The 23,575-nt window shown below is 38.4% G+C and overlaps 1 protein-coding gene across 1 annotated transcript in view; it reads left to right on the top strand.

Moving 5' to 3' along the window:
- Positions 1-23,575, top strand: part of MYZAP (myocardial zonula adherens protein) — a 58,418-nt gene that overhangs the window by 10,306 nt on the left and 24,537 nt on the right. The window contains exons 3-10 of the mRNA XM_068410223.1: positions 6,342-6,500; positions 9,242-9,334; positions 11,747-11,860; positions 12,944-13,096; positions 16,024-16,149; positions 17,019-17,147; positions 19,296-19,381; positions 22,083-22,188. Coding sequence (XP_068266324.1) covers positions 6,342-6,500; positions 9,242-9,334; positions 11,747-11,860; positions 12,944-13,096; positions 16,024-16,149; positions 17,019-17,147; positions 19,296-19,381; positions 22,083-22,188 — 966 coding nt within the window. The remainder of the gene's footprint in view (positions 1-6,341; positions 6,501-9,241; positions 9,335-11,746; positions 11,861-12,943; positions 13,097-16,023; positions 16,150-17,018; positions 17,148-19,295; positions 19,382-22,082; positions 22,189-23,575) is intronic.

Here is a 23,575-nt window from a genome sequence, read left to right as displayed (position 1 = left end):
CAAAAAAGTAGGCTGTAAAGAAGCCAGAAGGGGAATTTGCTCCTGTATGTGATGGAGAGAGTCAAGCAGAAACTTGTGTCAGGCCTGGATCAAAGAATGTGAGTGCAATGAACATGGGGCTGTTGTGCACAGGGGATCTAGGACAGTGCCTATTTTCTGTGATGATCTGCTGCTGCCAGCCCACTCCCATCAGCATAGCAGAAGTTGTGTCATAACAAATGTGGTTCACCTGCTACAGGTGGTTGATATTACTGTTTCTCAGCCTCTCCAGCACTGATTGCTTGATTTTTGATGTGTGCTAATAAAGTGACACCTTCATTAAAAACAGCACTACATGAAAACCACAGAAAGAATTCCACTGACTTCTGGGGTTACTGCTGTATTTGTTGTATCTTATATTTTTAGTGTATAGACATTGGTGTTCTGAGTACAGATTTCATTGATTAGACATGACTTTGTATAATGCCTGTCACGTCTATTTTTTGAGATAGGTGCCTAAATTCTACATTTCAAGGAGCTTAAATGTTGGAATGTGTTAAACGTTGCTTATTATTTAGTGTCATGAATTTAAGAACACTCATGTCTATGTCTTGGCATATTTTCCCTATTTTAATACTATTTATATATGAAACATCCCTAAATGTAACATGAGTTTCATGAGCTGTAGAAGAATATGAAAAAACATAAAAACATAGCTACTTTTTGTCAGAGCACAGTAACCTTCCTTGGTGAGCTCACTATTATAAATCATTTTACTGAAAAGAAAATACATAACCTAAGTAACAATGTGAATGTTCTTCTTCCTTGTGTAACTAGTGAACAAGCAAAAGATAACTGGATATTTCAGAAACCTCTGGAATGTGGCAGTTGAGGAAAAGATAAAGCCTTGCTTAACTGATATAGTTCTGGTTAAAAGTAGAGTTTTTAGATGATGTAGGTGAACAGAAGATCATGATTTTGCAAAGTTTTAAGGCCATATGAGTACTAACCCCAGAATTGTGCTAATCATTACATTAGATGTCCTTTTTCCTCAAAATAAGATACCTCTTCTGTGCTTCTGCTTCCAATTTTGGGGCAGGGAGAAAGAATAAAGTTTTGGGGGTATCTGACTTTCATTTCAAGAACTGATGGAGATGGATTAGGAGGCAAATCATCCCTCAGTGTTATTTACGTAATGCTAATAAAACTATAGGCAATACAAAAAGCAGCTAATAACTCTTTGTCACGGTTTAAAGCTGGGCCAGCTATTAAACCTGCGGCAGATGCTCTCTGTTATCCCCCCCCCTCCCCCCAGAGGGAAAGGGAAAGGGAAAAGGGAGAGAGACTTCTGGGTTGGAAAGTTAAAACAGTTTTAATAAACTATAATAATGAAAAAGAGTATAATAAATAATAATAGAAATAATGAAAGATATACAAATATATATACAAACCCAAGATCGAGCTCCCCTGAAGTCAGCCACGTCACCACCGGCACTGCAGGGCAGGCTCCGGGAAGGCCCAGGCTGGGCCTAGCGACGGTCGAGAGCTGGATTCAGGGATGCACGGATCGGGATCGGGGGCAGCAGGAAAACAGACGGAGTCCTCCTTGGACACCGGCCATAGCAGAAAGAGAGTGAGACCCTCGTGATCCCCCCGCTTTATACTGAGAATGACGTGTATGGGATGGAATACCCTCGTTGGTCAATTTTGGGTCACCTGCCCTGTCTGCTCCCCGCTGCAGCTGCGACCCCCCTTCGGCTCTTCACTCGTAAGCAGTGAGGAATTCAGCAGTGACCTTGGTTTCTCTCAAGAACAAGTACAGCAAGAGCCTTTCTGCACAACATCCCTACCGGTGCCTCAGTGATAACTACAAACTTCGAGCGTTATCAGTCCTGGAAGCAGACACTGTCCACAAAAACATGCAGTTAGTTTCAGAAAGTGCAGTTACTTAGAGGAGACTTAGCTGAAAGTAAAAGTCACTGAAAGGAAAATCGGCCTTCTTTAGGCCAAACCAGGACACTCTTATTTAGGGTTTGTTTTTATAGTAGCTTTGCTTCCCCTGTTTCATGCTACTTGTGCTGCTTCCTTGGACAGAGACATAAACAGGATGCATAGCAATTGTCAAGACTTTTGCAACCTTGGGGTGTAGGCTTCTGTTTTAAATATTTATTAATTAAGTAAACACAGTCTGCGTTTCTTTAGTACATGCTGTGTGATCACACCAAGCGCAACATGACTGTTGCTGCAACATAGACAAAGGATGTTCCTGGAAGCTGCTGTAGTAGTCATATACATCAACATGATGTGTTCTTGCTGTTACCTTGGACTGTCATATAACTGACTATAGGTACAAAGAAATATTCACAAATTGCTTAAGCTAAGTCTGCCTTTTCAGATCAGCAGCTCACATTAGAAGGGATTTTGAGCACAATTTGGGGCAACAACTGCACTTGTGTCAGTGCAGCAAGTGCATAGGCAGGTGGGGAGGGAGAACTTCCCTGTACTCTGGAGCTGGCTGATATTTTGACGTTAAACAGCAATGGTTAACTAATCTAATGAAACCTTCCATCTTAAAGCACTTTTCTGGTTAGCTTTACAGTATTTACTTGCTTCTAAATACTTACTTGCATGTATTTACTTATTCTGTTATCATCACTGATGTGCCTCACTGCAGATCAGAGTGGAGACAGGCAATGACCTGCTCAGAAAAATATCTGGGTTCTGAGAGTGGATATGTATGGGACACAGAGGAAAACAATGAAAAGTGTTTGACTTAAAAAACATTCTGTAGTTCTTGGGGATGTAGAAAATCCAGGATTTATGGAAGAGGAAGCATGGGAGAGAGAGGATGTGGCAGGGGAAGAACAGAGGACAAGGCAGAAAATGAAAAAACACTGAAGGGAGAAAAATAAACAAAGGCGGGTGGAAGTAGCTTAAGAGAGGAGACAAACTGGCAGAAAGTATACTCTATGCATACTTAGTGATACAGTTCTATGGAGCAGTTTGAGAACTGAGCTGTTCAGCACGGCCTCCTTTAGAGGCAAAGGTGTATTAAAAACAGTCAACAAACAAAGCAACCCATCCACCTCTCAACCCTGCACTGAGCAAGGTTTTCTGATTGTAACCCTTCATTTAAGAGGAGACTGCATCAGGTTAGCCCTTTTTTTGGCTGGGCCTATGCTGAACCTTGAAGCGAGTGGTCATTGAGTGGAAATTAAGAGTTACCAGCTCCCAGGGGGGAGTAGAAGGTAAGCATAGCTGGAATAGAACAGCAGGGGAAAAGACTGAAGAAATATGAGAGCAGTTATTTCTATAGCTGTTGGTTCTCACAGCTTTAAATCAAGCAAGAACTGTACTGAAATTTTAACAGGTGCCTGTCTGGGGGTTGTGATATGAAGGAGGAATAAGGAGGGGGTAAAAGCAATATGCTGTGTTTTAAGTAGCACAGAGTAGAACTGGAACACTCAACAGATGATGGAGATTCTTTTAATCTTCTGAAACAGAAGTGACAAAGGCATCTTGGGAGGCTTGCGCAAATATAGACAACAGGCAAGTTTAGCATTGTTGCAAGAGACGTGTAACCAGTCTGGCTTTGAGCACACTTAATCCTGCATGTACTGCCCATTATGATGTAAATTTAAGTCTGTTCGTCTGTGAAATATAGAAGTGCCATGGGCGATTCTCCAGCTGCAAACTCGTCGATCTGAATTTGTAGGTCTTTATTAGAGGGGAAAAAACATCCTTTAAAGCATTTCTTAGGAATGTGTTTATAATATTCTAAAAATAAAGAACTTGACTATAATTTTCATGCAGAACTCCCGAAACAGCACTTTAAACAATTCTGCTAATGTTTCGGAGGCACAAAGGACCTTGGTAGTTGCTGGTATTCAGCTGTTCACCTCATAAAAAAATGAACGATCATGGGTAAAGGGTATGGATTTATGAATTCAGTGTCTGGTGCCTTAGTAACCTCTAAACAATCAAAGTGGTTATTCATTTCATTATCAGGAAGATGGAAACTTGTATGCAATCCCTTTATCCAGATGCAGGGGAGGAGCCATGATGAAACTAGCAAAGAAACTGTACAACCCCGGAAGCAAACAAACACAAAGTTTTGAGTCATGTCCCCATCGAGCTTCTGTATTCTTCTGTACTCTCAAAAAAATCAGGTGTGGCATTTTTGTTTGTACGCATCCAAACAGCAAAACAAAAAACCCAATAATACATAATTATGAAACTTCTGATTATCAGGATATGAAGCTTTATATATAATGTTTTCAAAGTGCAAAATGATATCATGTATAGGTAGGGCTGGTTGCCCAATGTTTTTCCATTAAGTGGTTTTAAGCCTTTGTTTTTGAATGATTGCTTATAGCTTTGTTGTTCTTTGCCTGAAACTTTCTTTATCAGGTGTCTGCCTGTGATTGTTCCCCTCCAAGCCCTGCACACACACACCCAAAGCTTCAGCAAAATGGTTAAGCTTTAATGATACCGTAAAGGAAAATGTGTAGGTTTTACAATGTTGAGAAAATCTGTCAGTGCCACGTGGGAGGGACACAATATAAAACAAATGTTCATTCTTCTTAATGCAAGTAGATTTTCCTATTCATTTTTTTGCTTACCCAAAGAAGTATTTATTCTTACATTGCCACCACAGTTGTGTTAGTTTGGCTGCCAAAAAGTGAAAGTGCTACTGCTTTAGACTGCAGACGCCATCATCGCTGTCTGTCATGGTAAGGACTAAAGACTCTCCAGGATGCAGCAGCAGGTGGATACAAGATGCTGAGCTTCATCTCTTCCAGCCTCTGTTTGGTGTCAAATAGAGTATTTAGACACTGCTTAGACTCTTAATTTAGTAAAGAATTTCAAAGTTTGTCAGTTTTCATACAGTGTCATTACTGAACAACAAAACAAAACCAAACATATTCTAAGGTCAATGTAGTAAATATTCTCAACTTTATACATATCCTGGTATATCTAGCGTGAGAAAGAAGTTCAGTAAAATTACCTGTAACTGATTTGTCCCTAGCACTGGTCTTTCAAAGACAATGTGCAAAGCTAAGCAGTAACAGCTGTGTTTCCAAGATTGTGTCTTTCTAACTTTATATTTAGAAATAATCACTAATTTTAGGTTCCTACTTTGCAAATATTCAAAGTTAGGTAAGAATATTTTTTTTCCCTTCTTTTTAAAAAGACATGATGTGGATGTCTTCATCTAAGCTAGTTGTTTAAATTCTTTGTAATCAAGAAGAGAAATTAGTACATCTGGAGACTGACTCATTTCAGATTATGATTGCTACAGAAGGATGTTTTTCTGGGTTGATTAGAAGGGACTATAGGTGAGTAGTCAGGTCAGGTGGCTACATCTGACCTTGCAGATATTTATTTACATGCTGAGGGAAATGATTCCTACTGTTCACATGAGTATTTTTTTTATTAAGTGCATTGATGAGATGAATAAGAGGAGTCTGTTGCAAAGAGTGCTTTAAAGTAAGACATATAATTATTACAAGTACTTTTTACAATTTCTGCAGATCATTAAAATAACAAATGTAGGCACTTTAAAACAGCCTTTCTATTTACCTATCAAGACCTGATTTCAAAGTTTTGTCCTCCTGCAATAGTTAATAACGCTGGAACGCCCACATGAATGTTGTTTTATAGCTTTGCTTTGGCTCTTACAATGTCAGTTCTACAACTTCTATAAGAGAAATGCAGCTCTGAAATGAAGTTTGATTGCTTTGGAGGTCCTTGGTTAGCTTTAAATGTAAACTGAAATATTACTTTGTTTATCTCCAAGATAAACAGATATTTTCTGAGCTCTGTGGAAGGAACCTTGCCTAAAATGTTTTAATTTCAGTATCTTCTGAGAACTTTCTAAAATTTTTGATTAAACTTGTGAATTTTTGTATTTCCTACAGCAGTGACTTTGAGGGGTGAAGAGCAACTCTGTGGTTGCAAGAGCTAAAAGGGAACTGTGAGAGCTGACAATGCTCTGGAAGAATGCAGAAAAGTAACATATGTTGGTGAATGAAAATCAGCCAGGTTAACTTTTTCTCTCACATGCCTCTGCCTCTCCTTGCACAAATCCGATCTGTTGTCTCTAGCTGTACTTGTATCACTTCTATTAAAGCCAGTGGAAATTAGACATCTCTATCAGTTATAAGCTAGTTATTGGTTTTCCCAAAAACATGAAGGTTGACAGTTTGGCTCCAAAATATTTGGAAACTAGTGTTCTTAGGTACTGTTGTGCTTTCACTATAGTTGTCTGTCTCTCCTGGCCCTATCTTACTGTATTTTTGTTTGTTTGTTTGTTTTCTAGTACTGATTTAAAAATAATTTGTTATTTATTTACTTTTAAGGAGCTCTACCATGTACCAAATGGCATGTCTCCAGGGAAGCTCTCTCATGGGATGGTGTATGGCGTTGTGCACCGAACTGACAACAACCATAAGAGAGAAATGGTGGTTTATGGCTGGTCAGCTGATCAGCTGAAAGAGGAGATGAATTACATTAAAGAAGTGAGTTATGCTTTCAGCTTCAAAATCTGTTCAAATATCCTTTCCATATATTCATGTAGAGCTGTGAGTGTATATGGGATGACCGATGTCTAGCCCAACACCCTACTCTGAAGGTAAAGGCTTGCCTTGTTAGTATTTGAGTTGGAAAAAAAGCATGCTATGTACCTGGGAACTGTGTGGTCCAGACTCAAGCCCTCTCTGCCAAGTGGTACTTGTTAATGCTTGCTGACTGGGCTACAGCTGGGCAAGCAAACTGCCAATCAGATCTTGGGCTTCCTGTCCTGAAGCCTTCATAATTTCAAATGTGATACAGAAGAAACTATGTAAGCAGACACCTGAAAGGATAAACTCTCTCCTCTCTTCCACCGCTTCCCCTGTCCCCAAACACCACAGGTTTTAAAAGGCTCCTAAATTAGGTGACATAGTAAAATCACTTGGTATATTTTGGGGCAGCCTTAAAATAGTCAGCCTAATAAGGATGACTTTGTACTACTTTCTCTGTGCATGCTCGTTTATCATAATTGGAAGAAGCTCTCCTGAAAGAAAAAAATACGCATTTCTGATGCTACTGGTTTCTGTGCTTGAAATTTAGCATCTCTTTGCCTGTCAGTCCCTGGCTCTCAGGCTCTGGCAATAAACCCCTAATTAGCCCAGGGCAAGTAATTTGACCTTCTCTTTCCATCCACCTTCACCACCCAGGAAGCTATTGGTCAATGGTTATTGTGTTATACTGATTCAAGTGCAAACTCGAGTTGATATAAAAGGGAGGAACACTGAGTCAAGCCAGCAGTGTAAGACACTGTAATTTACGGGTGCTCTTAACATCTGCCTGGTCTCTACCTATCAGCACTTGCTTCTCTTCTTTATTACTCACAGTTTGTTAGCTCCCAGCATTTGCCACTCTCAAGTTCCTGCACTCGCAGTTATGGTACGTCGCTACTACAATGCAGGCGAGGCATGCGAGCTGCCTCTGCTGCTGGTTTCCTCCCTGGGTAGTTTATCTGCCCCGATGGGGTGGTGTTCGGGGATGGGCGAATTGGCACGCAGTAGGTGCAGCTCCCTGGACTGCACTGTTTCTGGTACCCAGAGCAGATTGCTTGGACTAGGACCATCTCCCTGCCCTTTTCTGTTCACAGACGGCTTGTGGCATGGAGGGACTTGTCAGATCAAGTGAACAGCATGTCTTGCAAGTGCGTTCAGGGTACTGATCCTTTCAGGAAAAAATGGTAAAGACATGGGAAGGGACATACTGGCCCTCGCTGTCCTGTCTTCTGGAAGCTGTGTTCAGCTACGCTAATTTGTGAACCTTGGTCTGCCAGATAAGTTTCGACTTCAAAAGTAGAGTCTCAAACAAGAGTCCTCAGCTTGTGCCACGTATGTGCTGACTTTATAGACAAAAAATGATGGGTCACGTTGGAACTGCTGACGGTTTCCTCTGTATCTGAGTCAAATTTGCATCTTGCAAAAGGGGGGGGTGTGTGTGTGCGTGTGCATGTGTGTGGGCAGGGACAGGGCGAGGGGTGTTTTCCTGAGGTGAAGTGCAAGAGTCAGCTTCCTTCCATGTTTCTCACCCTAAAGGGAGCACGTAGTTTGGGTAGGCTTGTGCCTACTCCTTGTATAGATTTGGTGGCCAATGCCTCCCTTTCTGGGAGGGAGTGGGTATACTGCAGAGCTGCTAGAAACATCCCCTCTTGTATAAGGCCCTGCTAGTATTTTCCCCTTGCTCCTTCCCCAAGCCTCTGCAGAGACAGGTAAGCTCACCGCTCTAGATTATCTGCAATCAGTTTGTGTTTGATAGAGGTGAGGCGGGGAGAAAAAAGGAGTTTGAATTACGTAGCTGGAAGGTAGACTGTAGGCAAACATTTAATTAGTGTTTACAGTGTGTGCTCTTGAGAAGATTAGTTCTGTGCATGATTGCAATGGCATGTAAACCCAAGCTGGCTTCCAGCATTCTCTCTTCTCTCTTCTCTCTTCTCTCTTCTCTCTTCTCTCTTCTCTCTTCTCTCTTCTCTCTTCTCTCTTCTCTCTTCTCTCTTCTCTCTTCTCTCTTCTCTCTTCTCTCTTCTCTCTTCTCTCTTCTCTCTTCTCTCTTCTCTCTTCTCTCTTCTCTCTTCTCTCTTCTTCTCTCTTCTCTCTTCTCTCTTCTCTCTTCTCTCTTCTCTCTTCTTCTCTTTTCTTTTCCTTTTTTTTTTCTTAGGAAGGCAAAGTACATCCATAGTTCTACTCTGTTCTTCAGTTTTGAAATTACATTGGTAAATTTATGCTCATATATTGTTTAGCTAGGTATGAGCCTAAAAGTCTGAAATTAAAGGGTTTATCTTCAAAGGATACTCAGGGAAAACTAATTAACTGCTTTAAAAAGTATGAAGGTGTAGTAAATCCATGTGTGGCTGCTTTTTTCCAGAAAGCAAGCACTATATGCTCAAATTAATTTTAATTCATTTAGGAATCAGGTTAGAATGAGTTATGGATAATTTAATTGAAATTCATTATTTAAATTATTAGTTTACAAGCATTTAAGTGTGTACAGAGAAGTTTGGAATTACACATCCCTGTGTAGATAAGTCTTGAGACTTAAGGTTTTGTCTTATTCTTAAGAGTAAAATGCTGTTGATGAAAAGGTTGACTAATAATGGAAATTACTGAAGGTAACAATGAAGGACATAGAAGAAAGATCATGTACTAGTATAAACAGTATTATCAATAAGTTTGATAAAGGCATTTGATTTTTCTGATACCAGGTGAGAGCAACTCTGGAAAAAGTAAGAAAGAAAATGTATGGTGAATATGATGAAATGAAACGAAAAATACAGCAGCTTACTAATGAACTGAAAGTAAGTATACATTCATTTGTAGGGAAAGCATATGAGAATAACTGTCCCAGTGTTATCTAGAAACTTTTTTTTTTTTGCTTCAGCAGAAGAGAAATAATTCCTCAAACCACTCAGTTCATTGTGACATCTATACTTTTATTTATTTATTTATTTTTCCCTGCAGGAAGGTAGAGATGGACAGGGATGCTTTTGCATATGGAATTACTAATTGTTTGCTTCTTGGAAATAAAAGAATGATCTTGATAGCATTGTCTGTGTGTATTGGTAATTAGTGGAGATGTTTGTACCAGTAAGCTGCCAGGTGAATTGAATAAATAACTTACATAATTAGGAGTAAGGTGCAACTTAGTTGGTGTCATTTCAATAGACTTTGCTGTTTTACTGACTGTATTGTTTCAACACTATAGTAAAAGAAGTAGCAATATGCTTTAGTATTAAAGTGCATGACAGTTCTAAAAATGACTTACCTTTTGGTCCTTAATGGAAGCTTCAATGGTCATCCAATGACCTCTCTGTCTTCTGACATGCTGATCTAGCAATAAAAGCTGCTGCAGTCTGTAGAAGTATCCTTCACATTAAACTGCTGAGTTCTTTGGTCCAAAAAATCTCCCTGAAAACTTGCTGTGAATTTTATATTCAACATTGATTTTCACAGTCCTGGTTCAGATGAAGCTTTGGCAATTAAACGTATTCTGACTTCAAGGGACTGGGACCCTGACTTCGTGCCCTTCTGCTGTCCTCATTTGGAGACTATCAGTTCCCTGCATGCTGTATCATGTATAAAGATCAGAACTTGCTGTTAAACTGGTGCTTTTATTCTGTGGCAACTAGTCTCAAAAAAAAAAATAATCACCCTGACTTGAGAGGAGCAGGGAGAGAAATATGAATTTCTCTAAACTGTTTAAATAGTCTTAATGATGCCAACAAGGTGAGTCCCCCACCCAGAATACATGTAGGCAAATGCTGATTCAGATGCAGTTTTGTCATCTATGCTGCTGATACTTACTGAATAGCAGTGGTGATATTCTGCACTTCCAGAACTTGTCAGACCAGTAGAAATCCTGCATGAGTCTGAAAATCCCTCTTAATTAAGAGTTTCTGACCAGCTCTGACAGAATCTCTAGTTCTGAAGCAAATTAGCAGTTTATGAAGCACTGCTTCTGACATAAATGGCACACTATGAGACACCCTTCCCGCTTTTTTAATGCTTTAGAGTGCCTGAAAGAAAGCACAAGTGTTGTTCTACCTAATAATATATGCTTTTTTCATTTGGTTGGTTGGGTTTTGGTTTTGGTTTTACATGACTGCCATCATTCATGCTATTTGGGGATCCTGTTTAAAATCCATTATATACTCTTTGCTTCAGCTTTGAATCACTATGCTTTTTTCCCATCAATTTCCAGGGCTACTTTTTGTTCATAAAGTTTGTTTGAAGTTTGTACTTCCAATATCCTGCCCTGGGCAATATGCTTCTTCACACAAGTTCTTATCTTGTAACTTTCTTATTCCATCCAAAGCATTTCTGCTTTTGTTTGTTTGTTTGTTTTTACATGAGCACACCTTTATACAGGGTTAACAGTAACTATACTTGGCTTCTGCTTCCTATGCTGACCTAATCTGTGTATGACTTGGTTACTAAACACTAATTGTTCTCCATATGAGTCCCTAGTGTTCTTATATTTTTATCAAGAAACAAAATCTGGTCCATCTAAGAATGTGAGTTGGGCTGGCCTCTGTTAGTAAAATATTTTTTCTCTTTATTATTGGATGGTTCATAATCATTTACACTGTTTGGGTTTTGGACTCTTCTTAAATGATGGCATTTTGTGCCTTTTTTTCCCCCTCCAGTTTTTAAGCATGTGTGTGTGTGTGTAGGTAACAGAAGATGACACATTTTCACACAACAAAGCTCTCTCCTGACTTCTACCTGCTTCGTATGTTTTCATTCTTAAGTCTTCTTGGTTGCTTCTTTACGTACCTGATAAGTCATTTCCTTCTTAATTAAGGCTATTCTACAGTTCACCCAAACCTTTCCAGATTCCCTCATTTCTTGCATTCTTCTGCTTTTCCCTCTGTGACTTTTTGCAATCTGCCCACTCTGTGTGTTTAAACTTTCTGAATAGACATCTGCCAAGTGTCCTCTTGTCCTTTCAAAAAAACCCGCTTTTACAGTGATTACAGACTAGCAATAAACATAGATGCTTGTGCCTTATTTCTGTTAGCATATTTGGGTTCTAAGTTTTGTTTGTTTGTTTCTGAGGTGTAAGAATATGGTTTGAGGACTGTATATTTTAAGCATCCTAGTACTGTGAAAATTAACCATGGGGTCTTTCTCTTCTGTAGCTCCCTTTGAAAGAATAGGTAAACTTGATCATAATTCTATATAAAAAACTTTTTTTTTTTTCTGTTCAGGTGACAAATGCTCATCAGGAATCCTTAGAGAATCATGTGCGAGTGCAGGCTGCAGCCTTAGATAGCTTTAGTGAAATGAACAGCTCCTTGACATCAGCATCAATAGACTTGCAGGTACATTTTAATAGCTGTTTCACAGCTGACAACTGCCTTTTCTGACATGGATTTAAAAGCATACATAAAACATGGATGACAAATACAGATTCTAACACTGAACAAGCCCATAAAGTACTGTCTTGGATATCTAAGGCAGCTAATTTAGGAAACTAAGGGAAAAAAAATTCCAACACCTGTGTTTTTTAAAAACCTGTTAAAAAATAGTGTACAATAAAGAGATACTGATCTGCAGCAGACTAATGCCACTATTCATATCTCTACGAAATAGCTAAGTTGAAAATGTGATTTGTTCTCTATTGTGCGAAATGGTACATCTCCTGACTCATTCCTACCTTCACTGGTTAACAGAAATGGAAGTGGCATGTTTGGATGCTAAACAATTGTGAGAATTTACACACCTGTGAAATGTAGGGGGAGGGAGAAAGTGGGAATGAATTTTCTGTTTTAAAGACTTCCAAATTCCTACATATCTGAGCTGAACAACTTAATGTTCCTGCTTTCTTGTATGTCACAGTTTTTCCCAGTCTAGTGCATTTAATGTGTATAGCGTGGCCCTTGGAGAGAAGAAAGGAAGATTGTTGGGAGTAGCACTCAGACTGACATGTATCCATGTTCCTTTCTTTGTTTTTATAGTGTTCCAGGACTTGATTTCACTGACCATGTTCCTCATGTAAATACCTTCTAGCAGACTAAATACAACAAAAGCTGTAATTTTAAATATTAAAACTTGCAAAATGTTCACACTGCATTGACACATCAGGAAGCTCTTAAATGTTCTGTCGGTTCTATGATCTCTTGACTATATAATCTCTTGACGTTACTGTGAGGGCAGTGAGACACTGGAACAGGTTGCCCAGAGAAGCTGTGGCTGCCCCCTCCCTGGCAGTGTTTAAGGCCAGATTGGATGAGGCTTTGAGCAACCTGGTCTAGTGGAAAGGTGTCCCTGCCTGTGGCAGAGGGGTTGGAACTAGATGATCTTTAAGGTTGCTTCCAGCCGAAACCATTCTATGATTCTGTGAAACATTAGCTCACCAAATTATTTGTGATTTTTTTAATATGTGGTTTGCCTCTTTCTTCTAGAAAACTCTAGTGGATGTTACATTGGAGAACACTGACATAAGGGAACAAATAAGGAATTTAAAACATACACATGAGCAATCTATGGAAAAGCTGAGAGAGAAGCAAAAGCAACTGGAAACAGCACAAATCGAAAATCAGTTACTGAAATTAAAGGTGCGGTATATAAACTCCCCTAAAAACATTGCGCAGTAAGGGCATTAGGAGTAAGTTAAATGAATTCCTTGGCCTTATTTGTAAAGCGTTCTTCATTCTTCATGCCTTTATCATTCCCTAGAACTGACACATGCCTGTGAATCAATACTGTTTTAATAACAAAGAATCTCAGTTGGCAACAGTCAGTCTTTCCATAATGGATTGCCATTCAGGGATGCTGGTAGGTGAAAATTCAGGTCATTAAATGGTTATTAGTGTCTGTTGTTAGTGTTATTTACTGTAAGTAAAGGAATATTATAACTCTACACAGTGCTATAAGAATTTCTTGATATTGAATTTGTTTATTTGGTATTGCACAATTTTTAATAGGTAATCTGTTAAGTCTTATGAGCATATGGTCTGCAGATACATGCTGTAACAGCAAGTGTTTGGAAAGAGAATTAAGCTATTTCTTGCAGAGAAATGCAAGGGAATAAAATGCAAACTGGAAGGTTTTATGTGCCAGAAAACTCAACCATTTTCTCCCCTCATCTATCAAATATATTCCTTTAATCTCATTTGGGAAAAGAAAAAACCACCCACCCCACCAACCAAAAAACCTTCTTCTGGAAACCTTTGTCTCTCTTAAAATTGCTCAAAATAGACTAATTTGGATATAGTACTGTATCAGAATTTGTCACTGAAATCAAGGTGACTGTTGGTTTATTCATGTTTAGTTTTGTCAGAGATGATGTTTCTTTGTGGCTTTCTAGTGACTTGCATTCATGCTTAATGATGAATGGTTAAACAAGAAAACATTAACATAAGTGTATTTCAACTTACAATTCCTGTTCTAGTTTCCTCTCATAGTGAAGCTTTACAGGCTATAAAAGTAGCTGTATTTTGTACCTGCTATTGTCAGCAGGAAATAAAAAGAGGGAAATACCAATTAAAAGAAGAAAGCAAAGCTGATACAATTAAGATTTCAAAACAGAAATTTGGACTTTACTATAATCTTAAGGACATGCACCACCAAGTCAGAGAAAGGTATGTCTGCTTCTAAGGGCAGAGAACTGCCCTTAAGTCCCAGTTCAACAGAATGCTTGAGGATTTATTTATCTTCAAGCATGTCAAGGTCTGCAGAATACGTTCCCTGCCTTAACAAGGAAAAAGTTTAAATTCTGCCCTCAAAGTTGCAATTTTATTACAAAGTTAGTGGATAAAATACTTCATTGCTGTCTTTGAAAGTTAAACATAAAATTGTGTATCAAAGATGCCAAGACTTAATTCTAGGGGTGATGGTGTGGAATCTGGGAGGTTAGCAGCTGAAAAAGCAGTAACTACTGTATGGCATGATTATTTTCTGGGTAGGAGAACACACCCATGTAGCTTATTAAGTAGGTTCGGTTTATTCATACAATCATAACAATAACTGAGGTTGGAGACATTGCTTAAGAGTACTGTAACAGATGCCCTGATGCATCTACCTTTTTATGCTTGTTTTTACTCTCCTCATTGCTTAAGCTATGAGCAAAGGAAGGATGGAGAGACAGTGTCAGAGATCATATTCCAGTTCAGTGTATCTTAAGGACTCTGGGTTTTGAATGTTGGCTTTTTCTGAAGGATATGATTCTTTCAGGTTTCTGAAATGTGGCAAGTTTTATGTTGTACTGAAACTTAATTTAACTCCAGTCCCTCTCACAAAGTGCAGGTTACTACCTCTGCCCCAGTGTCGGTCTAGGTGAAATGTCAAATTAGGGTAATTGCAGTGCAAGTGGGGTCCTTCAGAGCTTAGTCCCTTTTTGAAGGATGAAATACACTGTTGTTATCCTACAGGGTAGTAAAACAGCTTGTTGCCACCATGCAAGATAAACACAAGGGTTTAATAAATCTTTCAGTCCTTGAAATGAAAAAAAAAAACAAACCCAAACCCCAAAACCTTAATCATCAGAACCAGGTATTTTGGAGTTGTGTAAACTATAGTGATCAGCAGGAAACACTTTATTTTTCTCCCAGATGACTGTATATTCCTCCTCTTCCTGACATTTTTGTAGCACCCACAGCATTGCACTGTAACCTTGTCTGATTTATGGCATCTCTAGTAAGAGAACTAAGTTCTGGACTTGCTATTTTAGTTTGCTTTTATTGAGGTGTACAGAGTAGGTGGGTTTAAGGTGTGAATATCTATCTAGTGTTTAATCACTGAGGGTGTGGTTTAATCAGTGTTTTGAGCCAACATAAGGGGGAAATCCTGTATCTGAATTACCATCCTGCCTTCTTGCCTGTAGCAGTAGTAAAGTTTCTGGTCCTGTGGTTAAAAATTAACCCTTCCACACCCTTGAGTATATTAATTTTAAGTCTGGTTGTTCCCTGATCTGCTTTGTTCCATGGTTACTCCAGTTCTTGTGCCTACACAAAGAGCAGTATGTGAAAAAGCAAGAGAGAGGAGAGAGGGTACAGCTGTGTCTTGTAGTTAACAACACATACTTAGGTCCAGCTTAAAGTAATTGCTGGAGTGCAATTGCTTTAAGTGTTCGTGGTCATTTGAAAACAGGAGTTGAGTCTAGACCACCTCTAATCTATGCTTCTGTAAAATGGGGGGAGACAATATCTTTTCAATGGGGAAACAAACCAAGTGACTTGGAGGCTGTAATGGAAGGGCTCAGTAAATAATCATAGTCTTTAGCAATGACTAGTTAAATTCAGACAACATGAAACTTGACGAAACAGTAACTTCTGCAAATTTCAGTGACTTGTATACTGGCACAGTGTTGTAAATGGTCTTGATGCAAATGAAAATCTGCTTCAGCAGTGTCAGATTTATAACAAGGTGGAGCTGAAGTTCAAAGTGTTAGTCTCACATCATGTGAACTGCGTTTCTCTTGCTGCCAGCAGTGCTGTACTGACTGATGGGTCAACTGTGACTTTTATCCTTTCCCCTCTCATAGGTCGAATCATCGCAGGAAGCCAATGCTGAAGTCATGAGAGAGATGACAAGAAAACTGTATAGTCAGTATGAGGAAAAAATGCGAGAAGAGGAGCAGAAACATAAAGCTGAGAAAGAAATCCTCCTAGTATGTATAGCCAATCTGTAAGAGTGGTGCTTACCTTGGGTGTCATTTCTTAATCACTTAGTACTCCACAGTTGACATGTGTTGCTTCACTCCTGTCTCTGTGACTAGTCATGCCACAGTTACTAAGCTTTCCAAACTTTTGGGATTGTAGGGCTGAGAAAAGAATGTATTCAAACACAGTAACAGTAATGATAATGTAGATTTCAAAATCTGAAATGTAGTAAGTTGGGTTTTTTAACTTCAGATTCTCTTAAAAAAAAAAAAAGAAAATATAATGTCCAATTTTAGTGATAGTTTAAGAAGGGGAGGAGGAACAACTTTACTGGACGCTACTGGAGCAAGAACTCTTCCTGTCCCCTGGTTTCCCTCCACCCTCAAGTAAAACCTTTCTATGAACAGTTTGTCATTGCATTTTTCTAACTGATATGTAAAGATAGATAATGACTGAGATTGAAGGTAGATTCCCCAGTCTCTTTCTATTCATATTGTTTTATATGTGAGGAAAGTACAAAGCTGAATGTGGCAAACTTTGGTGCTTAAAATGCTATCTTCTGCAACAGAATGTTTTTCTTATGCTGTTACTTCATGGCATCCTCAGAAGGGAAAAAAATATCTGAGAAATGGGTAAAAGTTTTTCTCAGATTTTCATAGTGATGCTTTACAAATGCCTATGCACTTCAAAGTGCCCCAAATCTTTTGTTCTGTGCAAGTCACATTTAGGGTCATGACTCTTCCAGACTTCTGGTCAGGTGTAGTGAAAAGCTTTGAGCTCTGCTTAAAAGCTATTAGCCTGGCTTTACAGCCAAAAAAAAAAAAAGCCTCATGAATATATTGTATGTTAATGTGACGGTAAATGTTCTTATTTGAAGGAGGAAACGAATCGGCTTCTGAAGGCTATTGAAGAGGCAAATAAGAAGATGCAGATTACAGAAACAAGCATACAGGAAAAAGACCAGAGAATTGGTGAGCTGGATCGGCTGATTGAACGCATGGAAGAGGTATGAGAGTTGAAATTTATTTTTGTTGTCTGCTCTCAGTACACCCTACTCAGTGAAGTACCAATACCGTTGCCGTTTGCATCTTAGTTATTGTAACCATATAAGTAAATGGACCAGGACTACCGTAGGGACACTGTGATTAAGTGGTTTTTCTATCTTTCTAGTGGCCTTTACAGGGCTGCCTAAGGTGTCAAAATTTATTTAGTAAATTTTTTTTTAAATAGCAAAATTTTTAAATAGTAAAAATTTTAAAGAAAGAGTTTAAAAAAGACCATTCAGTCTCCCTTCAGTGTGAAACTACTAATGAAGTAGTAATCATAAATAATCCAAAGTCTCTTAGAAATACTGTTGACACATCCCCTAAAATGTGTTTTAGTTAGGGATAAACCTTATTGTTTAGCTGTTTATAGTCCTAATTGGAATTGTATCTCCAAATTTCTCCACACGTGGATGAAATGCTAAACTGAAAGCTTCAAACTAAAATTTTTTTGTGGGTGTGTAGCAGCCACTTTATCTTCCATGCAGATATCTATCTTATTTAGATTATGGCTCAGAATATTTTGAGAGAAGAAAAAAAAACATTTTTACTGCCTTTTAATCCAAACGTAGGTTCTTCCTTTCCTGCTAGCATTAAAAAACTTTTAATTATTCCTCTCCCTGGCTAAATATTCCCTACCAAATTGTAATTGAGAGCAGATTTTTGTCAATTTACTTTTAAAGCTCTGAAAGCAGAAATGCTTTGAGACATTTACTTCTTGTGATACTGGCAGCACTACTGTAAAACTAGTTGTAGCAGTTTTTGCATTGCTTCTTTTCATTTCCTGCTTTTCCTTCTTTTTTATGGACTTCGCTCCAGGGCAAAAGTCAGACTAGTAGTCAGATGATTATTATTTTAATGTATTGTTAAGCCTAAGAGTATGACAGTACCTCTCCTTGCATAGTACCCTGCATCTGAATCTCATTTGTTGAACCTTTTCAGGTATCTGAAAAAGCTTTATATCTTCTGTCTCACAGTTACGGTGAAATTTCCTCTTCGTTTTCTGGTATCATTCACCTAACTCAGAATGAATGTTATTGTTTAGTCCTTAGACTGAATAGTGTCACTCTAAACAGTATAAGAGCAGCCCTTCCAAAAGACCCCGAAGCTCTTGGACGTACTTTGATGTTTCTCATTTCATTCAATAGCAGGCATCTCATTATCTTTAAAGATCTGTGCCTTGCTACCTAAAATACAGAAGCAGAGAACATTCTCGTAAGTAGAGGGAATATGATCTTTTGTTCCTATGAGTGAAGTGTTTTTTCACCAACTTTAGTACAGTAAATATTTGTTACTGAGAAATAGATATTTATAAGCCAGTCTTGTTGGCTTGACTGGTTAGTCTAATGTGTGTTTGTATTGAGCCCCTTTTGTCTAATGCTTGCAAATCTATTAGTAGAATTAGTGATTACACTGAGAAATCATTCAGCTTAATACACCCCTTTAGTAGCTCCATTAACTTCATCTTGCCTTCAGCCTACGACTTGTAAGTATTATGCAGTGAATAAAGGATTGCAGTATAGTTCTTAAGTATAGATGAGTTTCTTCACATTTGTTAATTTGCTCTTATCTGGCTGATACTTGCAGAGTAAAACTGAATGCCTCTGTTAAATTCCTGTTAAAGTGGGTAGCAGAGTCCTCTGTTAAATTGTGTTGACTCATCCCCAAGTCCTCATAGATCTTCACGAGCACTGTGCTGGTGGACACCTAAAAAATAAACATGAATATTTTGGTGAAGAAAATAGAGCAATACCTTTTATCTCAACCTTGGATTGAGAGATCTTTTTGGAGGGGTAACATGGAAAATTTGACGTTTATGTAGTTAGAGATTGTGATGACTCATCTTTTTATTAAAAAAATTCAGTTTCAAGTACAACCGTACATCTTCAAATAGGAAATTGAAAACTCTGATCTTATTTCCATGCATAGCTGGGAATTTGATTTTATTATTATGCATTCTGTGCTCTTTGGCTATAGGAAATGCATGAATTTTGTTTAATCAGTTTCTATTTTAATTTCACAAATGATCTTTTGAATTGCAATTAAATATGCTTTGTGAAGCCTTTTCATTTTGACACACGGAGAACTGAAGGATAACATTTCTTGCTTAGGAACGTCACCAGCTGCAAAAACAACTTGAACTAAATGAAATACAGATATCTGGAGCAAAATCTGAAGACAACTCTGACAGTGAAAGGTGAGATATGTCTTGTATGTGGAACTTCTAGTATTGTTAGGAAGCTTAAGGGGTTGGTTTGTTTGTTTTTGAAGACACCTGAATTTTACTTTTTCTAACTTTAAAACTGAAGTTTGGTAGGGATTGTCCATCTGAATATAAGTTTATTTACATATAAAATATCAAGAGGATTAACTTCTGCAAGAAGAAACACTTTCATGCATCTTTCTTGAAAAGTTGTTTGCAAACATGCAGAGTACATTTTAGATGGAACAAGTTGTGATGTATTTGTGGATTGCATTTTTCTTAAATCTACATTCCCAAATTCAGCACAGTGTGATCCTGACTATGAATACTTTCATTATCTCCTTCTAGACTGCTCAACACAGTTTTAAAAGGAAAGACATTCTGTATCCTGTATTAAGCTGTAAGACATTGCCTTTGAAAAGATGAACTCTTGAAGAGAGCATGAGTTTTGCATATAACTGCCAGAGGTTTCTTTTGTATAAAAGAGGGAAGGCAGGGAATATATTTGAGGCTTGGAGGAGCAGGTCTACACCTGCAGTGCATGTGAACAAAATGAAGGTGTGGAAGAAATCTGTCATGTAGCATCCCCATGCAGAAATAAGCTATGAAGCTATTTGGGGAAAGTGAGGATGATGTTATTGGCAGTGAGTCCTCTCTGAATGGTTTGAAAGCATGAGTCTTAGAAGAAAGATCCAGTGGTGTGGTGGCACCTAGATGTGCTGTTTCTGCCCACAAGTGGCATATGCATCCATTACTACTTCTTTGAGACTGACAGAGCACCATGACTGGCAAAAGAAAGCTTCAAGCAAAGCCAGAGGCAAAGTTTCAAGAGAAATCTATCCAGCACTGAAATAGTGTAACTGCCATTGGAGTGGAAATTGCATCCGCCACTCAAAGTTTTATATGTCACCACTTGAGTGGCTAAAGATGTACAAGCAGAGACTGTATAATTGTACTTGATTACTACTTATATTTCTGTGGCACCCAGAAATTCAGTTTTAAGGTTTTGGCACCCCGCTGTTCTGTAGGAAGCATAAACATAAAAGGAGGTCCCTGCTGAGACCATCTCACTGCCTAGTTGTATTGATCTGTGACCAGCTTATCCAGTTTCAGGGTAATAATGGCTTTTCACAGCAGCCTGTTAAAATAATAATTTAAAGTGAACAGATGTTGCGTGCAACATAGAATATGGAGATGAAAGATAATTGCTTTCTTCCTTTACCTCTGGATAACAGATACTCTTCTTGCTTCAGTGAATCCTGCCCTGTCCACCCAGCATTAAAAGTTATGCTGCAGTAAAAAGGGTAAAGGCAATGTTCAGACAGCAATTTGTGCAGTGCAAGCAAGCACACACTTGCAGTCTGTGCAATGCAAGAAATGAATCTGTGTTCAGGTGCTGAAAACTGTTCTTAAGTTCACTTTACCTGTCTGTACCCAACCAGGCACCTGAGGAAGGACCTCTGTTCCATTGCTTTCAGTGCTTAAAATTCTGAATCTTTCAATGGGAGGCTAAATATGTGTTACAATTGTTATCAAAATGTAAATTATGGTCTTGTGAGGTCTTAATATGCAGGATTGAAAAACCTGCAGCAACACCTTGATTTTTTGAGTCCCTGTCAAAGTGTTGCAGTTACAGTTCTGTAGAGTACTTCACTGTTAATAGAGACTCTTTCTTGGGGGAAACAGCATACAATTCAGTCATTCACTGGAATCGTGTCATACAGTTTGCCATCTGCTGCTTTGCCTTAGAATGGTTGTTCTGTTTGCAGCTTCAACAGTTTCTTCTGCTGTGCACAGGCCAAGATGAAAAAAGCCTTTTTTGTTTTTGATTCCCCTCCTCTACTTCTCAAATTCTGTTCAGTCCTGAACCTAGGAGTACAGAAGTTTATTTTGTAAGCAAACGATTGCTTTCTTTGAAGAATTTCAAGAATTGTACATTCAGATAAAAATGGAGGCTCCCATGGCCAACATGCCAAAAAAAGCTCCCCTCCTGTTTCTTTACATATTCTAAAACTACTTTTCTAGCAAGCTGTCAAACCAACTTGTGGCAGTTCTGTGGATGTTCAATTTCTGTGTTAAAAAGATTTGAAGAAATGCAGAATCTATCTAAAGAGTCATACATACTAACTTAAAACATCCACAACAATTCCTGCTGAGTGTTGATGAGTTAATACTACTTCAGTTAGCATTCTGCTACTGTTGGCAACTATGCCAAGTCCTTGAGTCAAGGCTTCCCTGTAGTAAGAGAGCTTTTAAAAAGACACCAGCAGATGCGCTTCCTGGCTTTTATTTAGTATATATTTCCAAAAAGTTTGCAGGTGGTAATAAGTCAGGATACATGTGTCTTTCTGATGATAAAGATCTAGTTGTCTAAATGCCTTTCACTTCAAGGAAAAACAGACATCTTAAGGAGATGAGCTTTGTCACGTTGTTTAATTGTCAGCACTTCAGGCTCTGAGTAAGCATGCTGGTATGCACGATAAAGGTGAGTTACCTTGGGTGGAGACAGACACTTTGACTAAAAGGCTACCATTAAAATGTACTTTAGACAAATTGACATCTGTCAATGGAATTTGACTTGCCTGCCTCTTGACCTAGTCTTCCTGATTTATGGTGGGATTGTGGACACTGGTCTTGTTTTGCTTATACTGCATAGCTCCCCACTTATATGCTTAATTCTTCCATGTTCTGCTAGGTCACAGCATTTGGAGGAGGTAGCAGCTAGCCTAAGAGAGCGAATCAAACATCTAGATGATATGGTCCACTGCCAACAGAAGAAAGTCAAGCATATGGTTGAGGAGGTGAGATCTAGTAAAACAATTCTGAGTCTTTTGGGAACACTGATTCTTTTAGTACATCATCCAAAGAGAGCTCTGTTCTGTGTGCAATTTCCTTACATGACCTTAGTTACAAACACAGTGGAAGATGAGTTAAGCATCTGGAGTTAGTGAAGCAGAAAGACCAGGTGAAAGCAGTTTAATCCAGTGGCTGTGGGTTATATGCTGTGATCTTTAGGCAGTCACTAATTCTGGAACTCTTCACGGTAGTGCAGGAAATACAACATACAACTTGCAAATTAATTTGAAGCATTCAGAGGGTAACTGCAGAAACAATGCAGTCTAGTCATTGAGGGTCTCCTTCCTGTACAGAAGTGGAAGGCAAAAACTGCCTTTTTTTTTTTTTTTTTATATATGATTCCTCTCAGAAATAGGGAGGCAAACACAGTTTTTCACCACTTGTCTTTTTCACCCTGGTCTTGGGACATCATCTTAGCTGATATAATTTCCTGTAAAATTTTAAGTGGCTTTCTGCTGGAAAGCTCCTTTAAGTTACAGGCTACCTACGTGGTAAGAAACTGTTTAGCAGTCAGAAGGCTGTGATTGCACACATTTCTGTTTCTCCAAGTGGATGAAAGAATGACATGGGAAATAGATAAATTAAGTTTTAATTGGAGCTTTCCAAGGCAGACTGACAGCACTATTACACTGAGCCTTGCTATTGCACAGAGGATAGGCATTCATGAAATATCTTTTATTTGTATTTGGACATCACACATTCACAAAATTAAATGTTTGGAAACCATTCTAACCTAAGGCATTCTTTTTGCATTCACAATGTGCTATTATAGGATTTATGATTAGACATGGAGTTTTTTCCATTTTTATCAAGGTGGTAGTTTTTTATATACCCCCTATATTTATATATATATTTACCTATATCTGTTTTGTTTTCTAAGATTCTGATGTAGTCCTGCTGTATGATCAGATGTGTGATACTAAGCATCTTTTACGCAGAGGCATGCAAAAGTATCTGTCTCTTTGCATTAAAGTAGTTCTGTCATATCATCAGTATAGAAAACTGGTATGAAGTCTTGAGGTTTTGTTTCTAGTTCAGCTTGCCATTTTCACTATTTTCAAGCATCATAGCAGGTGGTCTAAAACTGAGCTAACAATCTTTATACCATGGTATTCTATTAAGGAAAACTTTTCTAGTCTAATAATCCAGTCCATCTAATCAGTGGATTATGGGAACAATTTTTTAATCTGTTTTGTATCTCTGTAAAACAGCCATCATATTACCAGCTTTTTTTGTCCTAACCAGAAGTTCTGAAGGGCTTGTCACTTTGTGATACATGTAGCAACCCAGATGATTATAGTAATATGTATGAGAATGGTGGCCTAAACTTCA

The sequence above is a fragment of the Nyctibius grandis genome, chromosome 11, assembly GCF_013368605.1.
Source record: "Nyctibius grandis isolate bNycGra1 chromosome 11, bNycGra1.pri, whole genome shotgun sequence".
NCBI classification, from domain to species: domain Eukaryota; kingdom Metazoa; phylum Chordata; class Aves; order Nyctibiiformes; family Nyctibiidae; genus Nyctibius; species Nyctibius grandis.
This window is presented reverse-complemented; position numbering and strand designations above follow the sequence as displayed.